Raw genomic sequence first — 19197 nt, forward strand, 5'->3', positions numbered from 1 at the left:
TTAGATTTAAGCTGACATCCACATACAGGCTCTCACAAAGGTATTTCCATCCTTTGAACAATTTCACATTTCATCACTGAATTCATTCTATTAAAAAAACAATCAATGTTATTGATTAACCTACGTCGTTTGTGTTGAACACTAGAGTTTACTGCAGGAACAGTTGATCCTACTGGCTGAATAATAGATCAGTGCAAAATTTGAATTTCTGACATTTGGAGTAAGTTGGTCAATAATTACTTTTTTTCCAAACAGTCATTTGCGATATAATGATTAAGCGATGATGATATAGCTAATATATTTTGTCGCTGTAGTTGCATGTACTTTATTAAATTTGTATTTTATAGACCAACCCAAAGTAGCTCATAATTGTGAAATGAAAATCAAGTATTCGTCAAATAAGTAAACATCAGAAAAAAAGTGTTTTGCATAATAGATAGCCCCCTTATTTTGATATCTTAATAATCCGGTTTATCCAGTGCAGCCAGTTACATTCGGAAGCAACCGGATCACCTGTATGGTGTTGCAACTTGGCCAAATACAGCTGGGATTTGTCATAAGCCAATGGTTAAATATCAACCATAAAAGATCTGTTTTAATGTTTTCCACTATAGCAATGTAGTCTGTCACTACATTGCTAGAAGTTTGTCACTTCTAGCAGTATAGTAGTGGCAATCTTCTAACAACCAAACTTGGTAGAATATGCTTTGAGGACATGAGATCAAAGTTAAACATCTAAAGCCCTTTAACTCTCCATAACAAACATGACATGGTGGTGGCAGCATCATGTTGTGGGAACCTTTTTTGTTGTTGTAGTTGTTGTTTTTCAGCAGAGCTTTAGGAAACCCTGTTACAGGCTACAAAATACTGGAGACTGGGGTGCAGATTTGTAGGAATGCCAAACTGAACATACATATCTACAATGGAAGGGTTTAGATCAAAAAGTTTTTATGTTTTAGAAAGGCCCAGTCAAAGTCATAACCTAAATCAATGGACAATCTCTAGCAAGACATAAAACTGATATTACCATGATCCAAAGTGACTGAGCTTGAGCTATTTTGAAAAGAAGCAGCAAAACGTTAGGTCTCAATATTGGCAAAGCTGCTAGCGACAAAAGACTCGCTGCTGTAATTTCAGCAAAAAAGTGTATCGACTCATGGGTGCTGAATACATATGCACGCACACTTTGCGGCTGCAACACGATAACATGAAAAAGGCACAGAGAGGTGAGAAATATCTCTTTGATTCAGTTTGTTTCCCAACAGCCGGCTCTTAAAAACTCCGAAGTGGTTGATTAGCAGTTTGTGTTCTTGCCTGTGTGTTCATGTGTGTGAAAGAGGTGGGAGTGAGAACAGCCAGGATGCAGTATGAGAGGTGAAGGACTCCCCTGTTGTATGTGAGGCCCTGGAGGATTCATCTCCCCTTCCTCCTCCCTCTCCCTCTCTTACACTCACCCCTTCCTCTGTGAGCTCCACAATGCTGGGAAGAAATGTGTCATTAACGGGGAGGGGGGAGAGAGACCAAAATAATGTTTATGGGCTCAAGCAGCACTGAAATCATTTTCCATATCAGTGCAACTGCATGGGCCCTGTGGGGGAGTAAATCTGATTTTCTCCTCCCTGTGCCAATGGGAAACATCATGGGAAAGAAAACAGATTGGATTGTTAGAGCGATGGCCTGACGCAGCTGTGGGCGGCTCTTTTTTGTGTTTGGGCGCTTTGCTGTGTGCGCGCGTCTGTGTTTGCTCATAAGTTAAAGTGTGTGTAAAAGAGAAGGGTTGAAAAACGAGGGATGGGGTGTGAGTAAGAGACAGCTAAATGGGGAAGATAACATGCACATGTGGATAAACGTTTGCATTGAATCACCTTTTAATGCTGTGAAAATGCGGAGTCGGGACTTGACACATGGCCCTAATTTAATCTTATGTAACAAAGGGTCAGATAGCAAGCATACTTGTTAAACCTTTGTAACCTTTCCATAAAATCATGTCTCTTTTTGTGCCCAGTCTAAAAGAAACGTTTAACCAGAAGACAAATAACCCTACTGGTTTAGTAGAATGCTAAAGGAAACATTGAGGCACTTGCAGAGAAAAATCACATTGCAATGAAAAAAATAAACTAGATTGGAGCAGCCTGTAATTCCCTTCCTAATACATCTTGAAAATTTAAGGGGCAGTTTGCCTACTGTGTGTTGTAACATTATTTTCACTGCGTGCGCTGTTAAGTCTGTTTTGTGGGAAGCAGGAACGTGGATGATTTCACCGGTGGGTGTTACGGGGGAGTGATAAGTTTGGAATCTTGGTTGTCCTGATTGTTGTCCTCGACCTGATGCTGTTTCAAATCTGTCCTCCCACCTTTGGCGCCCCGGTCTGGAATTCACCGCTCTTCTCAGATTTGTCCCAGTGACTCTGCAAACATCTGCATTTCGACATGAATCATAGCCAGGACACCTAAGTGAGCCCAAACCTTTTGCTAAGCCCAGTAAATGTGCCATCTGATCCTGCTGCTTTACATTCATTTTTACCGTAGTTCTTAAACTTTATTTCTACCTGGCCCTCCTCAAATCCACGCTCTCCCTCATCACTCAGCTCTTATCACTACAGTCAGAAATATTTTTTATTCTTAAATGGAACTCTCTCTCTAGCCTGCTCCTCTGTAAAGCTGCAAATGTGCTGCATGTCCTCTTTATTTAATGTACCAATAAAATATCTCTTCAGCTGGAACTCTTCCAGACATTGCTTTCACTTGCTCGCCGGCCACTCCCCATCCTCTCCTCATCAAGATTGGTGGTGGTGAACTCTTTGAATGGCAATAAAACTCTGTGAAAAATTACTTTATTAATGATAATTGCCGTAACACCGAGGTCAAGTATACACTGAAAAGATTAGTGACAATTTCCTCAGAATTTATTCACACTCCTTGAACTTATTCACATTTTGTAGGGACCAGAAGATGTTTTGGGATTTTTGTTTGATAGACCAGCATAAAGTCTACGCAGGCCTTTGTTTATATGACTGTTCAATCTCTGGAAATGGAAAGAATCTAATATTACATGTTACCCTGAATAAACTATAATTCACAGTGACACAGATCCTCGTCTGAAAATGCTTTTCTTTAGCAGGGACCCAAAAGTGGTGATAGGTTGTCATGAAACATTGTTCAGTATATCATCCACTTACATTATGTTCTGATCTGGCTCAAAGGCCACAGCAAAAACGAAGATGCCTGTTCTGAAGTTCCTATAAATATGTTCAACACAAGCTACGGTTAAAATCAAAGTTTCTAATATGAAGTGTGACTTTGGTGACAAAAGGACTCTGGTGTGCATGGGTGAAGGATATATGTGGAGGTTTTGTAATTTACAATCAAAATAATCTAGAAAGTAAAAGCAGCAGAATATCTGTGGAGGGGAGTATAGAGAAGTTAGTTTGCAGTAATGGTTTAAATAACTGAAGGCTTTACTAGGTGCTGAAGTGGACGAGGACAGCAATTAGTTCCAAATCAAACTTTTTGTGGAAGAAGAAAGTCATTGTTGATGAAAAGCCATCTTGATGACACAGTCAAGTTGGAAAAGGTATTACTGTCAGTTAAAAATTAAACATTTGGCCTAGATGCACCCTGTACAAACAACAATCTCTTATGTAGGAAGATGAATTATGGTTCGATAATGAGCTAGAGCAGGCATTGAAGCTACTGAGAGATGGTTGGAGATACATACACTGCAATCCTGTTAGAAAATGTGCTGCAAAAATTTTAAAATGGGGCAGAGATTAATCTTTTAACATGCATAACAAAGCAGTACAGTGAGAAGTACAATAAAATGTTCAAATCAGGAGTCTCAAACTAAATGTCCCTCAAGCACATTTAGATGTGTTTCTAATTCAGTACATCTGAGCCAATATTTAGGTCATAAGAAGACTTATGACTTGGTTACATATTTGATTCAGGTTTCTTGCACCAAGGATGCATTTTAAAGTTCAAGGCAGCATGCCTTGAGGACTGTATTTTGAGATGCCATGTTTGGATCAAAGATAATTCAAAGGTTAGAATGGCCAAGTCAAAATCTAGATCTAAATCTAATTGACAGTTTCACTAAATGCTGGAAAACAGAAATATGTGAGATTGTGCTTGCAGCAGAGTAGGGTTCTGTAATTTATTGAGTCAGAGATTGTATAAAAGCTGGTCAAACTCTTCAGATATTCACTTGTAAAAAAAAATGAATTCGTTAATATTTTTCTTTTTACTTAATATTTACATAGTTGGTTGTGTTGGTGTGTCACGCAAAACCCAAATGATTGAAGTTGTTGATATACTGTGACAAAATGTGAAAAAGATCAATGAGCATTAATAATTTTGTAAATAACTTTAAGCATCTGTACACATAGAGTGTGTATTGGTGCAAGATGACTGCTTTCTTTGTTGTACTTCTGTGGAGTCAAAGTGTTATTCACATATTTTGACACTGCAAAATCTGGTGAAATTCTTTGATGGTACCTCTAAATACGTCTCAGAAGAAACATTTCTTTGTGTATCTGTTCGGGCCTGAGTTCGCTCACTGTTATTTTCAGAATTCCTGCCAAATTACAGTAAGCCATTTGGGTTAATTTATTTAGGATAAGAACCGCTAATCTCAGTCATGTCCTCTTGCATGTCGTGTAAACACTTGTTCAAAGTTTGTAGATAAATCATATGACCTCTCCAAATAAATTGTATTTGCTTTGTACCGCTCCAAAAGGATTTCTAGTCTGCCTTTGCTGTCTTTACCCTGTCATCGTTCTGATAGTGAACAAGTGGCTGACCACCAGCCCCACTTTGCAAACACAGGCTGTCAACTTCAGCAAGACGGCTGCCATATGGACTCACAATCGCGCACACAGATGCTCGCATATGCTCGGCAGCTCCCACATGCTCTTTTCACATTGAAACTTTCTCACAGTTGCTCTCACACTTATCTGCTCTAAACTCTCCACTCTTACCCCCTTCCTGTCCCCCACTGGATGTTGCCCTGTGTCAAAAGAGTCCTTCTCACTCTCTTCCTCCATGCGTCTATCCACCTATCCTTCCAACTGCTTCTCGCTTTCCACTTCTCCCACCCCCGCGCTGACCACATCCACTAAGCTCACTCCACAGGCACGCAGTGTGGAGAGTGTCGGAGGCGTGCGCTGCTGGCACTTTCCCCCACCCCTGCACTGGGCACGGCTCCAGCGCTGGACTGCCTGATTGCTCTCTCTTTCTCGCTCTTGCTTCAGTATACTTCTTGATCAGCCCAGCTTCTCACTAGATAGATGTTACCATCAACTCTCTCTAGAACAAAAAGAAAAAAAAAATATTTGCAACAATTGTTTCTGAGAAGGAATTTGGCTACCAGTTGCACAAATGCTTTCAATATGGCTTTGACTGTTTAAAGGAAATCCCCCCCACTTTAGTAGCCATTTCAAATTCCTACTGGGTTTTATTGTGAGGAAGTAGGCGCTGGGTTAGTCAGCGGCCCTTTGGGATAGCATATGCAGTCTGACTGGAGCTGCTGGTGTGTACAGTCCCTCACTCTAGTCCAGCTTTTAAAAGTTTGAAAAACCCAGTTATGTATTTAGGAGTGAACGCTGGTGTGGAAAGTCTGTCTTGATTTTTCATGGACATCTAAATTCCTGGACAGAACTTGGAATTTGCTCGTTAGGAAAGTCTGGTAGGAAAGAAAGTGGAGGTCAATTTTTTGTACCAACAGGCATCCTGCTCAGTATGTTTTTACTTGGTAAGTCAATATTCATTTCACTTGGTTTCAGAATGAGTTTGCTTTGGAGTTGTCCCAAGAATACATGCCACAATTAACTGAGCCACCAGTGATTATTTTGTTGTAATTATTTTCCTTTACATAAACAGTGGCTCTCAAACGTTTGCACACCCCTGTTGAAATACAAGGTTTGTGTAATGTCAAATAAATGGGAGAATGATAAATTATTTTTAAAAATACATATAATGTTGCATTTATCCTACTTTATAGAATTTACATTGTACTAGAGGTGTAATAACTTGGTTGAAAAAGTGTGTACACTCTTTAAGTAATGTTGTAAATTCTGCATTCATTCTTGAATACTCACTTCCCATTAATTCTATAAAAATCTATAGTATAGTAATGTAAACAACACATTTTTCAGATTATTACTATTGTTATTATTTTTTTATTTATTTATTTTTTTTACATTTGCAACCTTCGAATGAAGCCAAAGGTCATTAGGATCACAAAGATGTTAATGTACTGTAATGTGTAAAATCTACACGTGCAGATGGGAAAAATCAAATATTTAAAATGTCTTTGTTCAGAACTAAATTCAGCAGAAAATCTGTGTGGATATCTGAGGCAGACTGTGAACAGTAGATGTCCTCACAATCCAAAAGACTTTGAGAAGGCTTCCAAAGTAGAATGGGCAAACATTATCAAATCAAAATGTGGGATGCTAATCAACTCCTGCCAATGAACACTGAGTAATGAAATTGAATCAAAGGTGCTTCAACAAGTTTGGAGCACATGGCACACAGTTTTTTTTTTCCTTCTATTTTTCTTTTGAACTTTGAACTTGTGCATGCATCTATTGCTTAACAGGGCTAACTATACATTTGTGAGAGTCACTCCATAATCACACAGGTAGAGAATGTTTGCTGGAATTATAAAAAACTCAACTTTCACACCACAGTGACTGCCTTCTTCACACACTTCACCTTCTTGTGTGTCTTGACTGTTTCCAAAGATACGTGGTCTGCTTCTTCTGGCCCATTTTCTGCAGCGCTCCCTGATCACTGAGCAGTGGAAAGCAGGTTTATGCAGTCACACCTACAATTTTCTCTTTGTCTCCCTTCTCTCGTCACCGTCACTCTCACTCTCACCTCTCATTGTCTGTCGAGTGTCCTTGTCTAGACGACACGACTATCCGTCCCTTTAGGCAGCTGTCTGAAAACAAGACTGAGAACCAAAGACTTCCTGGGTTCATTTATCAAAAGCAGAGAAGGAAATGTGATGCACTGGGAAATAATCACGGGCAGTGTGTGAATGAGTGTGCATTTCCTAAGGAGAAAATGTTGGTGTGAGTCCAGCATTCAAAAGGACAACATGCCATGGGTGGGTGCTTATTGTCTTTTCCACCGTTTTTATTTCCCAGATTACTTCTTGACCCACGTAAATCTGTTCACATCCTATTATTGTGCAATGCCTTGTTAGGACGCCAAGCAACAGCACAACCTTGAGTAACATTAATCAGCAGGGTTGCTAACAGACCAGATTAGTTACCCAAAAAGTACAAAAAGGCGGGGCCTCCCTCCCAGGATCCAAACAATTAAAACCAGATAAAATTTCTTGGTGGGGTGTGTGTGCGCGTGTGGAGGCGTGTGTGTGTGTGTGTGTGTGTGTGTGTGTGTGTGAATACAAGTTCTGGGGCTTCAAGGTAGGCTGTGAAGGCTGTTGTTGCTGAGCAGCAGGCTGGCTGAGTGCATCAGTCCATCGGTCGTTGTAAAGCGTACTTGCCTTGAGCGCTGTTTCTCTTTTGTTCCCATGACAACTGGGCTTTCATTCTTTTGCTCCGCCTCCCAGCCTGCTGCTCGCTCCTTTGCATCCTCAGGGGCCTTTGCCTTGGCCCACGTTACCTCACGTGCACAGTTGTTTAGTTTTGGTCCACCGTCATCTTACACACCTACGTTGAAAACTAGTTAACACCTCCTGTTCACGAGCTGCTGTGGTATCTGATAGACCCTCTTTTTTTTTTTTTGCTTTCACATTTCAACCTTTGTATAAGACATTAATAAGAGCAGGTGTTGATTAGATGTTTTAAGCTTAAAGGAAGAAAGCTTTGATTCCTCAATTCATTCGTTTTCCCCTTACTTTAACTCTATAATAGGATTAATCTTTATTTCCATTAGAGATCGGCGTTAATTAGGATCCACATGACTTGATTTTTTTAAGGACCTGCACAACTACATTGAAAGAAAAGGAAATATATTTAAAGATCAAGTAACTTCATTGTGAGTAGTACTGATAGATTTTCTATAAATAGAGGGAAATTCAGTGCTTGTAGTAACTTTGTTTTGCATTTACATTAGTATCCAAAATGAAAGTACCCCAGAAATTTGCTATTTCTCCCCTGGTACTTCCAGTTTATCAGGATGTAGCGGGTAAAATATGGTATGATATTGAACTATTGTTACTTTTAATAAAACAAAATGAAATGACAAATTATTGGATATGTTCATTATTGCTGAGTCAGCAAGACTGTAACCCAGGGGTGTCCAAAGTCGGTCCTGGAGGGCCGCCATCCTGTGTGTTTTAGTTCTCTCCCTGGTTTAACGCACCTGGATCCAATGATGGCTCATTAGAGGCCTTAGGAGAACATTGACAAGCTGAGAAGGTTGTTACTACAACCAGGGAGAGAACAAAAACATGCAGGATGCCGGCCCTTGAGGACCGACTTTGGACACGCCTGCTGTAACCTGATGTAAAGGTCAGTATGTTATGAAGCCATATTTTCTTCTGCAGCTGATATTGGAAAAGTTATTGTTATCCTCTCTGGAATAGATGTGAAGGTCTGATGTAATAGTTTTGGGGAGGGCCTTAGGTATCCCTCCTAAGCCCCCTTGGTCCCCTGCCTCAATATAATTTTAAATCGGCCTTAAATCTAGCTTAGTCTTTTAAAATCTACTTCCTTGGCATCCTCTTTTCTCATCTCCTCTTTCTCCTTTACTCATCTCTCTAACAGCAGCAACTCTCCTCTCAGATGGTTACGAGAGGCTTCGTTCATTCTGTCACCTTCATAGTCTCTCTCTCTCTCTCTCTCTCTCTCTTTCCCTCCCTCTGTCTTTCTCTCTCTGAGGAAAAGCTGTTAATAATGCAGGAGGATTAGCTGATCTATGTGAGCTGGAGGCGATGAGGAAAGCTGGGCTTCCTGGGGGCAACAGGCAAAGGGGACGAGTGTGTGCTGTGTGAAATGCGGCGGCACATAGGAGCCCTAGTTGCCTGCATGACGGAAGCTGGATGCATGCCTGGTGAGCACGCTGGTCATAATCCCACCCCCCGACCCGCTTTGCCCTGTAGTTTGGAGAGCTGTGCCAGGAGCCCTCTATGGAGACAGGGTGATATGAGGTGGCAGCAGAGAGCAGAGGAAGAACAACATTGGCTTTTGTGGTAGTTTACAATACGTTGCATCAACACACACAATGCTCCTACAACTGAAGAATCCTCTTCTTCAATTCTATACGTTACATTCTCTAAATAGTTGAAGGAATGATGGTGTTCTTTCAGTTTATTGCAATTGTGGATCTGTTAGCAGCTCCAGTTATTTTTACATCAGAGTTTATTTATCTTCACAAAAGCAGCATCATATGCTTGCAACCCTATTTACACACTTTGGATTGTTTTATCTCTCATTATGCAACCAAAAACGGCAATATGCTTTTGGGGGTTTTGCTCTTTTGGGCTACGCCTCTCCTATCTTTCCACATCTGTATGCAAGAACTTTTGCCCATTCTTCAACAACTCAACCTTGGCCAGATTGAATGGAGAGCATTTGTGAGTATATATTTTTAAGTCTTGCCGTAGACTCGACCATTCTATCACTCCTTCTTAGCATTTTAAAGGTGAATAGCCATTTTGTTGGTTGGTTTTGGTGTTGCTGTGTCTTCTGTACTTCATGAAGCTATTAATTTAATAACGTATTATATAAAAAATTATATTTTACAGTATTTAAATTAAATTAAATTCATGTGCACTTTATTTACAGCCTCCTTCACTTTATCAGAGTGAAGGAGGCTCAATATAAAATTTGTAATACTTTAGAAAACCAGTTTTCTCCAGTTCAATATTATCCACTTTTACAGGTCTTTTACAAAAAAATAAAAGGAGATGATATTTTTGCAAGACGCTTCCCTGTATATCTATTAACTAAATTTGTGAGATGACATGAAAGGCTAATTTTATGGAAGTTTATTTATTTTTTATTTTTAAGTGGAAGTTAGAAAAATTTGGATGTCCCGGAGAACTTCCACCTGTCTTATGGTATGGAAAATGTGGCTCGAGATTATTCAAAATGTATATCCTGACCTACAATAGATGTGTGTGACCTCCTTTGTTAACCTTTTTGTTTTGACCTTTTAGCCATATGCCTGTTTGCTGTAGGTGCATTGAGCAAACTGGTGAGTTCAGGCCTTCTGTCTGCCTTGAGGAGGTGCTCATTCCCTGCTTACCAGATTAAAACTTCCAGACATTTTGTTCTCACAGTCAGTGGAAGGGACTGACTCATGTTTGGATTGATTAAAGGTGGAAGAAAATCAGGTCACGTCACACATGTTGCAAGATCAACCATCCTAGGACAAAGATGATTAACTTTCATAGTGTTTCTTAACCCTATGTATATATTTTTATAGCTTTGCATGTATGATACACACACGTGGACGTGCGTGTGCGTTTGTGTGCAAGTGAGGTCTCATACTGGCAACTTCATACATATGCATGAGACCTCATGGTTGTGTCACTTGGGGGAAATGAATGTGTAAAGAACTGGGCTCCCGGGCCCCTCACTCAAGTGCACTGGCGGGCGCGTAATGGGAATGCAATTTAAGCAGTGGTTAATCAGTGTGTTTTCACCAGCTTGCCCAGCAATGCATAATAGACAATCAGCCCCCAGTCACATGGGCGTTGCTACAAATGGTCAATTACTCATCATAGTCTTGTTAAACACAAGGTTCAGCCAGCCAGGGACAGATTGCTCTGCTGGTGCCATTATTATTGGGAAGAACAAAGCGAAGCAACGTTATGAGTCAGAAAGAAATCGTGACAGAGGAAGGGAAAGAAGAGACAATAGGAATTTGAAAAGGCACGGACATAGTGTATTTCTGCTCATCGGACTAGGAAAGAGAATAGCGGAAATGGCTGTTGTGACAAAAAAAAGGGGAAAAAAGAGGGAAAACCAAAAATGGAACTGAAAAAGAGTGAAAAATAGAACTGTTATAGTCATGCTGAGAAATGCAAGAGTGAAAGACAGAAAAGAGAGAGTGGAGGTGAAATGGAGCAAAGCAATAAAATAGATTGAGGGCATGAAAGTGAGAGATGGAGAGAGCAAGATAATGGAGAGAGGGAGAGAAATTGAGAAAGGGACGCTGGGGAGCAGGAGCAAAAGTGTGTGAGAGCGAGAGGGAGAGAGCCTGAGAAAGTGTGTACTCAGCTGTGAGATGAGACCTCTGTCTGCCCATGGGGAGAGGTGCTGTGAGGGGAGAGGACTCCGCTGACAGCGAAGGGGAGGAGAGTCTCACACTCTTTCTTTCTCACACACACATGCAAATACATGAACACACAATCTCTCATCCTCTCCAAGGCTTAATAATTCAAGCTAAACAGTGAGTATACAACAAGATAGGGTTAGGGTACTTCATAGATAGTTTGGTCAAAATCATGGTAACAGTCCACTCCTCTAAATCTAATCTTCACTTTCTTTCTTCCCCTTCTGTCCCATCCATGATGCAGGCAGTGGATTGATGGGCAACTCGTCAGCCTCTTTCATGGGGACCTTCCTGGCCAGTAGTTTGGGTTCCCCGCCTTCTCACCCGCCTCACCCCTCCAGGCCGCCCTCCTCCCCCTCTTCGCCATCCTTCCGAGGCGGACCCCACTCCAGCGCCTCACAGATCTGGTTTCCCCATTCCCATGAAGGTACCTCACATAACACGAGCATACTGTATACACGCTCATGTAGTCATTCCATCACTTCATCACATCGTCAGTAAAAGGTGATACTTGTATCTTGGCAGTTCTGGAGACACAGGTTTGGCTGGTGTATTGTTGTCCTGACATTTCCTATTCTGGGGATTTGTATAAGGCTTCTGCTAAAATTTGCAGTAGTCTAATGATAGTTTTGCACCAAAAATAGAAAAAAGAACAGAGCACTGTGGTTCAGTTGTCTGGATAAGGATGCAGGGTCAATAGTTCAGCCAAGGAATCTTGCGGTATTCAATTCATGTCAGCAAGAATGTCGCCCCAGGCTGCGCGAAGCAGCACATGGAAACGTGGGCCAATAAAAAGTTGCAGTGATTGCAAAGCTTTCTGCCAGTGCCTCAATTGCAGCTTAACAAAGGGGCGTTCCCACCCAACACTCAGCATTATAACATCCTAACTCCACAAACATGCGCTCAGACACCCAAAATAAGTACACACTGTAGGTTTAGCAACCGTAATGTTAGTTTCATCAGGAAGTCAGAGAAGGATGACATTGAGAATTTCATTTTGTTTTTGAATATTTAGACCTAGACTAAGAGAGGAAATATAAACAAAGGTATATTCAAATAAAGATCTGAAAAGTGTAGCCTTCTTTAGCAGCTTCCCAGCCCCTGCTTAACAAAATCATCCCCGCAACATAAATCAGTCACCACCGTGTGGCAATGGTATGCTTAATGTGATGTATGGTGTTAGTTTTCCACCACATATTGTGTTTTGCATTTGGACTAAGCAGTTCAATTTTTACCTCATCTCATTTCATACAGGCTGACCTTATTTGCTGATTATATGTATTTTGGCAACTGTTGGTTTTATGTAAGAGCAAAAAAGAAAAAAAAAAGACAAAAACAAATGGCAACCAAACCTTTCAGATACCTTTATTTGTAAAACAAATACTTGAAAACCACATGTACTTCTTTTTGTTAGTCTGTCACATAAAATCCAAGTAAAACACATTGACGTTTGGGGTTGTAATGTGGCAGTTTGTGGTGTGTGAGTGAGTGAGTGAATTTTAGAGAAAATCCTTTTGCTTGGCTTTGTACATCTGGTGAGGAGATGGACTTTCTACATTAACACAGTTTCCGTCATAAAAAAACATTCTGAGTAATCCTGCTGACAAATAATCTCTATATGAGCAGATGTTTCACACATCAACACAACAACTCTTCAAAGACATAAAAGTGTTTTAGAAGTAGATCAACAACAGAAACAACTACAAGAACTCTTTAAACTAGTATACTATCATCAAGAAAATGCTTAAGGTACAACTACAAAAGACTATGGTGTCTTCTGAACTTCAGACTTTACTTCCTCGAACCCATAGACGACGTGTGAGTTTGTTGAAACACCGAATGCTTCTTTCAACCAAGACATCATTGATTCAGCCAGTTAACAGTTGCTCCAATTGATTGAGAAAATCTTAGCTGAAAGATAAACTTCAACATTGGCTCACTCTGATACATTCTCCCTCCAGGGTCATTTTCTGAAGCCTCTCTGTTTGTCTTACCTTACGCTCTTAAGGTTTCATCGTCAAGCACTTTCTTTTGTGGAAAAGAAAAATAATATTAGGAGTGATGATGGCAATGCCAACCCTAATAAAAGTAATGGAGGTGATTATGACTGGGATTATTACTCAGTTGGCAATGGAGGCCATTATCTCTATTGCAGTTTAATTGCATATAACGCACTAAGAGCATGATTGAATCCAGACTGTTCATCAACCACATTCAGCTGTTCCCTCCTCGACATAATTGCACATTGTCTTTTTCCTGTTTTGCATAAAAAGCAAGTCATCAAAATGAGCGGCACAATTACCCAGACTCTCGCCTCTTCTCTCTGGGTGTCAGCAGCCCCCCGCCGGCAGCAGAGCAAGCTCTGACTTCTGCATGTGTCGCAGCATTAGTGTCTCACTTGTGTGCTCTGAGATACTCCGCGGATATTTTTTTCCTTGTCTCCAAGTGTCTTTTTAAACAGACTACTTACATGCAAATTCAAATGTAGCAGCTGAAATTTAGAGTCAGCTACTCGTTTACGATTCACGTTTAAGGTATAGACAGCTTAAACCAGATATTACATTATTTTTTTTTAAAAAAGAACTAAACTCTGTTTCCCCCCTCACTTTCTGACATTAAACTGTGATTTTTTCTGATTAAAGTAAATTGTGATCTCTTTTTTTTTATAATTTTTTTTGATAAATACTGGTAATAGAATAATATTTAATTTATTTTTCATCTTGTCTTTTTACCTTCACCTTATTAAAAAATAAGTGTAAAAAATTACACTTATTTGTAAGTTGGGCTTTATTATTTTCCACATGATGTTGTCTTCTTGTGATGCCATGCATTCTGTGAAGTTTACTACTGCAACAAAACTGCAACAAAACTCCCCCATAACAAGGTGCTGCCACCATCGTGCTTTAGAGTTGGGATTGTGTTCTAAGGTTTCCAAAGTTACCAAGTTTTCCTCCAAATGCACCTGTCTTATTTGAGTGTATTTGCAAACTGTAATCAACACCTGGGCTTTCCAAAATAGTTTAAAAGGATAAACTCAGTGTATATAAACTCCTGAATTTGAAGCAAGCAATCAACAAAACATCTATAAAAAATGATCTCATGATTGTATAATTTAGCTAGTCCAAATCATCTTGGTAATCCTGAGTTAATTTGGGAAATGACTAGTCTGATTTAATGTCAGACAGTGAGGGGAAACAGTACTGTGGAGGGGGAGGTGGGCTTGTACATTGTATGTAAACATCTTGTTTTTTAACTGGAAATGTCATTGTGCATAATGCTTCTCCAGTCTTCCTTGCTTTGAAGTGAATTCTTATGTTCAAATTATCATAAGATGTATTTGAAAGTGAAATAAAAAAGAAGCTTAAAGCAATTTGGCATCTATCAATGCAGGGTCCACAGAAATACCTCTCCAAGTTTTGTTTTGGTAAAAGAAAAAGAATGGAAATGTCAAATCTCACTAGACATGCAAAGCCCACAATAATCAAAACACACTCCGTCAGATAAACTTTCAAGCCGTCAGATGTTGCTGTTTTGTCAAAGCTGATGGCATCTCTTAAATACGCACATGGTGTCCTTTACCGTTAATTCGGTGATGTAGCAATATTTCACACCATTTATTTCTGAAGAGCTGATTTGAGTCTGAGAAAACTGTCGTATCTTGCTAAGTTTATATTTTGTCTTAGATTAGTTTGAACATCTCACTCTGTTTGGTCTGGAGCCCCATGTCCAGTGAAGACTATAGTAACGAAAAACATAATGTACTGTCCAAACAAACATCAACTTTTCAAATCAACATTTCTCACTCTTCCCTTTCAGATATGTGACTTTAAGATACTTTTTTCACATACAAATAGTTCCACATATCAATTAGTATGATTTAATTCTTTCTGATTGTATAGGCATACAATTTCACATGAAGAGTAGGGCCTGCTGTAGATTTTGTGATGACATTTTAGGATTCTGAGACTTTAGTTAGAGTCTTATGGTCTACTTTCAGGGTGAACTTGTATAGATGACCAGAGCTAGGCATGTTTGGGTGTTACTTTAAATCTCCTACAAAGGTAAGTTATTTTCAAGACAGTGGAATGGCTGATTTAAAGTTCTCTTGAGACATCTTCAATACCCTTACCAGTCTCGTAAGGATTTTGTCATAGTGTAAATTCTCATTTTAACTTTCAGAAGCAAAACAAAAATGTCTGAGGTCTAAACAGAGCAATTTTCTTTTAAAAATGCAAAAATATTTTATTCTCATTCTCATTACATGCACTGGTGATATGCCTTTGTGGGATTTTAGCTATTTTAGATTGTCATTAATATCCTAATTCACTCTTTATCAGAAGCAGTTTTTGTTTTTCTTGCATTTCACAAAATTAAAAAAAATGTTTTAATATATTTGGCTTTGTAATTAGCTGTTTTTTGCAACAACTATTTTGAGAAACCCAGCTTTAAGGTTTTTGTTAAACTTTGCAAGACATGCTTCTATATTGGACAAAATACAAAACGAAACTTTCTGTTATTCCTTTACTGACTTAACCTGTGTCTGTGTTCAGATGTTTGTGAAAACTCATGGGGAGGCAATACCTTGTATAGACCTATAGAGACTACTATAATGGGTACTTGATTTGTTTTTTATGTACCAAGCCTTTGTGTGAAAAGTCATGTTAATTCGCATAACTTTTTTCAGTCAGCGTGGTAGCTGAGTGAAAAAAAAAGAAAACATCTTTGAATCAAACCTTATACAGACCTGAGGCCAGCTGGATGTGGTTCAAATGATTTACCTTGTGCCAAAAAGAATCTCTCTCATAACTCAGTTTACACTTATAGACATACATGAATACATCGATTGCCTGCACACTGCTCGTCTAATCCACTCCTGTTTGATGCGCCTTTCCAAGCCTATCTTCAGTTGTCCTTCTTTTCCTTCTGTGGGTCCTTCCTGTTGGTTTTCCTGTAGAAGGATTTAAGCAGCACTACCCACCCTCCTCCCACCCCAACATGCACCCTTCAACCACCCAACTCTCCCAAGCACAAGTCTGCTTCTTTCATGCTCTCTTTCTCTCTCTTGCCAGCCTGCATCCCTTCCTTTCAATTAGTCAAACCTGAGGAGATACATCACAGTACTGCCCCTCCTCCGCCAAGTATCTCTCGCCTCCTCTGCTCTTCTCCACCCCTTCTGTGTCTTGATGGTTCTGTCATTTTTTCTCAATTAGCGGCCCTGACAGGCAACTTGGGCTGCTCCTCCTCTTCTCTTGGTCTTCATTTGCCCTGCACTGTCCATCAATTTACCTAGCTATGAATTTTTGTAGCCATGTGCATTTGAATGAGCAATATCATGATATCAGATAGTGGTGGTTTGAAAAATGTTGAAGATTTGAGAAATCAGAGAGATTGTCAGTTTTAAAAGTAATAATTGAATTGGAAAGTAAAATCCTAGCAAACCTCTGACTGATATATATATATATATATATATATATATATATATATATATATAAAGTCATGTTAATTCGCATATATATATATATTTATATCAATACAACAAATTTACTTGATAACATTCTTTTACATAGAAAAATTGTGCATAGAACTTAACATACTGACACCCTTATACAAGCTGTATAAATTTTATATTAATTAATTTATTCATTATTTATTTTAGATAAACTTCATAAGTAATTGATTGGGCTGAGGAGAACTAACTCTACCCTAACCCTAACCCATCCAGACTCTTCCTCTCTTTTTGTTTTCTGTTGTTTAAGTATTACCTTTTGGATATTCAGAGAAGAAATTCAACTCTGTGTTGAATCTGTGTCTTGCCTCTGCTCCTCCCTCAGAATTAAAGGCATGCACTGTTAACGCTCCTCTGTCATTTACTTGCTGATGCTGACATGTCTCTGTTCGTCCCTGTGTATGTGGAGAGAGCCTGGCTGCTGTGCAGTCAGCAGACTGCACTAAGACCATTCTCAAGTCACCTGCTGGAGCAGCAGCAGAGATTAATGGCTGAATGGGCTCCACCATGCCCAGCAGTCTCCCCCGTGTTGTCCCATCGGAGGGTACGTTGAAACTGAGCAGGCTGGCATTATCGGGCACAGCCAGACCACACTGTGAAAAGGGATTACGCTGTCAATCGTCACGCTCACAAACAACATGCTGCTGGAGAAAAAAGGCGCTGTCCCAGCTTGGATAAAGACTGACGAACTGCGCTCTGCTTTTCTCCCCCTTGAAAATCAGAGCAAAATGTCTTGCTTAAACAAAGGATCCCTCTGCCCCCACCTCAGTTGGTGAATTGGCATAAATCTGGATGCTTATTAATCATCACAATAAAAAAAGACAAAGTGGGGATGGGAAAAGAGTGTTTGAGGTAGAAAAAGCTGTGAAACAGAGGAAAAATTAAAGAAAAAACAAGACTATGCAATTATTGCCCTGTTACCCTGCACAGAAAGCCACACCTCCTGTGTTATTGCCATGCTGTTTGCCCTCTGTGTGCATTTCATTAATTAAGATTGGAGGAAGCAGGGGCTGCAATGAGGCAAGGTCATTAAGCCCACCACAACACTCCACCCTCTCCTGAGCCAGCTCTCAGCTCCAGCTGCATTGTTCCTATGTCAAGAAAGAAGAGACTCAACAACCAGGGATGAATTTAAAAGGAAAAAAAAACAACAGATAGCGTCAGAAAGGACAAGGCCACATAAAGTGCAATACTGCTTTCCTGAAAGAAGGTGCATGTTTGTCTTTGATTTAATTTACAGAGATTGTACTCTGCTCCTTTCTCTCATTGTCCATATTTTCTTTATGTTGGAAAGTTACATTGGAACAATTAATGTGCCTTTTTGTGGGCACTAATCTTCTGGTATATTTCTGACTAGAAATTTTACTGCTCTTTTTATCAGTGGTAAACTGATTGGTAAACTGATGAACTAATAAATCAATGCATAAACTTGGTTGAAATTAGTCAGTTTCCAACTATAGATGATAGGTTAGACTTTAATGTAGATTTTTCATAGCGTGGAAGTTGGGCCATTCCAGAAGCTTAATGCTACCCTGTTTTATCTATACCATGCCAAACCCAGTTCTGATACTAATTTGGCTTCAGGGTCCTTTTGGAACACATAAAAGGGTATCCAAGTTTCAACCATCTGTCAATTAAATCGAGGGGGGAGTTGAAGAACTTGGAGGTAGCCCCTGATTAATCTATTGCCCTAGTGCAATAAACTGCCTTCACTCATCTAAACATCAGAACATTCTTCTCCTGCTTGACCGTAAAACCTTTCTAAAGAAGGAATTTGACTTGTTCATATGGGCACTGAAGATGTTGGTTTTGTTTGAAGATGTTGGTTTTGCTTGAAGATGCAGGTGTACTGGCTTATAGGCCCAAAATCCAAGCATCCTTTTACCTCTAAACTAGGTTACTAAGAGTTATAGAGAACGAGCTCTCTGTCCACACAAGCCTAAAATCCACCCTCATTGCTACACTCAGATGAGTATAGGTGCTGCTGTTGGTTCTCACGGTGTGATGAAGAATAAGCCGTATGTCTCAAAGAAAAATGTCATATTACACCAATCCCAGAGCTTTTCTTTCATTATCTAAATGCTAAACTCAGGCAGGAAAAGCAAACATTAGAATCACAGCCAGTACTTATTTGCGTATGAACACCAGCAGCTGCACTGGGCCAGAGGGATTACTGCATATAACTCCATCACAGTAGCGGGTGTCGTTTTATCAACCGTCTCTTTCCCTGTCTCCTGTAGGTCCAGGATACCCTCGATTTTCAGGGAGTCTGGCCCACACTTTCCTTCCAATGAGCCACTTAGATCACCATGCCAACAGTGGTGTTTTGTATGGGCAGCACCGTTTCTATGACACACAAAAAGGTAAGCCATGCTAATAAGAAGACAGTTGAGAACACCTTTATTCATCTAATGTAACCTTCTTTGCTTACATGCCTTC

At 39.8% G+C, this 19197-nt stretch overlaps 1 protein-coding gene across 3 annotated transcripts in view; it reads left to right on the forward strand.

Annotated features, from left to right (window-relative positions):
- bahcc1a (BAH domain and coiled-coil containing 1a) overlaps positions 1–19197 on the forward strand; it is a 74627-nt gene that overhangs the window by 27370 nt on the left and 28060 nt on the right. For 2 of the 3 annotated variants that reach the window (XM_028042054.1, XM_028042053.1), the window contains exons 3-4: positions 11497–11679; positions 18999–19121. In XM_028042054.1, coding sequence (XP_027897855.1) covers positions 11497–11679; positions 18999–19121 — 306 coding nt within the window. Of the gene's footprint in view, positions 1–5538; positions 5749–11496; positions 11680–18998; positions 19122–19197 lie in introns of those variants that run through there. The other variant, XM_028042055.1, reaches the window with a different exon arrangement.

This window comes from Xiphophorus couchianus, chromosome 16 (assembly GCF_001444195.1).
Source record: "Xiphophorus couchianus chromosome 16, X_couchianus-1.0, whole genome shotgun sequence".
Classification (NCBI taxonomy): domain Eukaryota; kingdom Metazoa; phylum Chordata; class Actinopteri; order Cyprinodontiformes; family Poeciliidae; genus Xiphophorus; species Xiphophorus couchianus.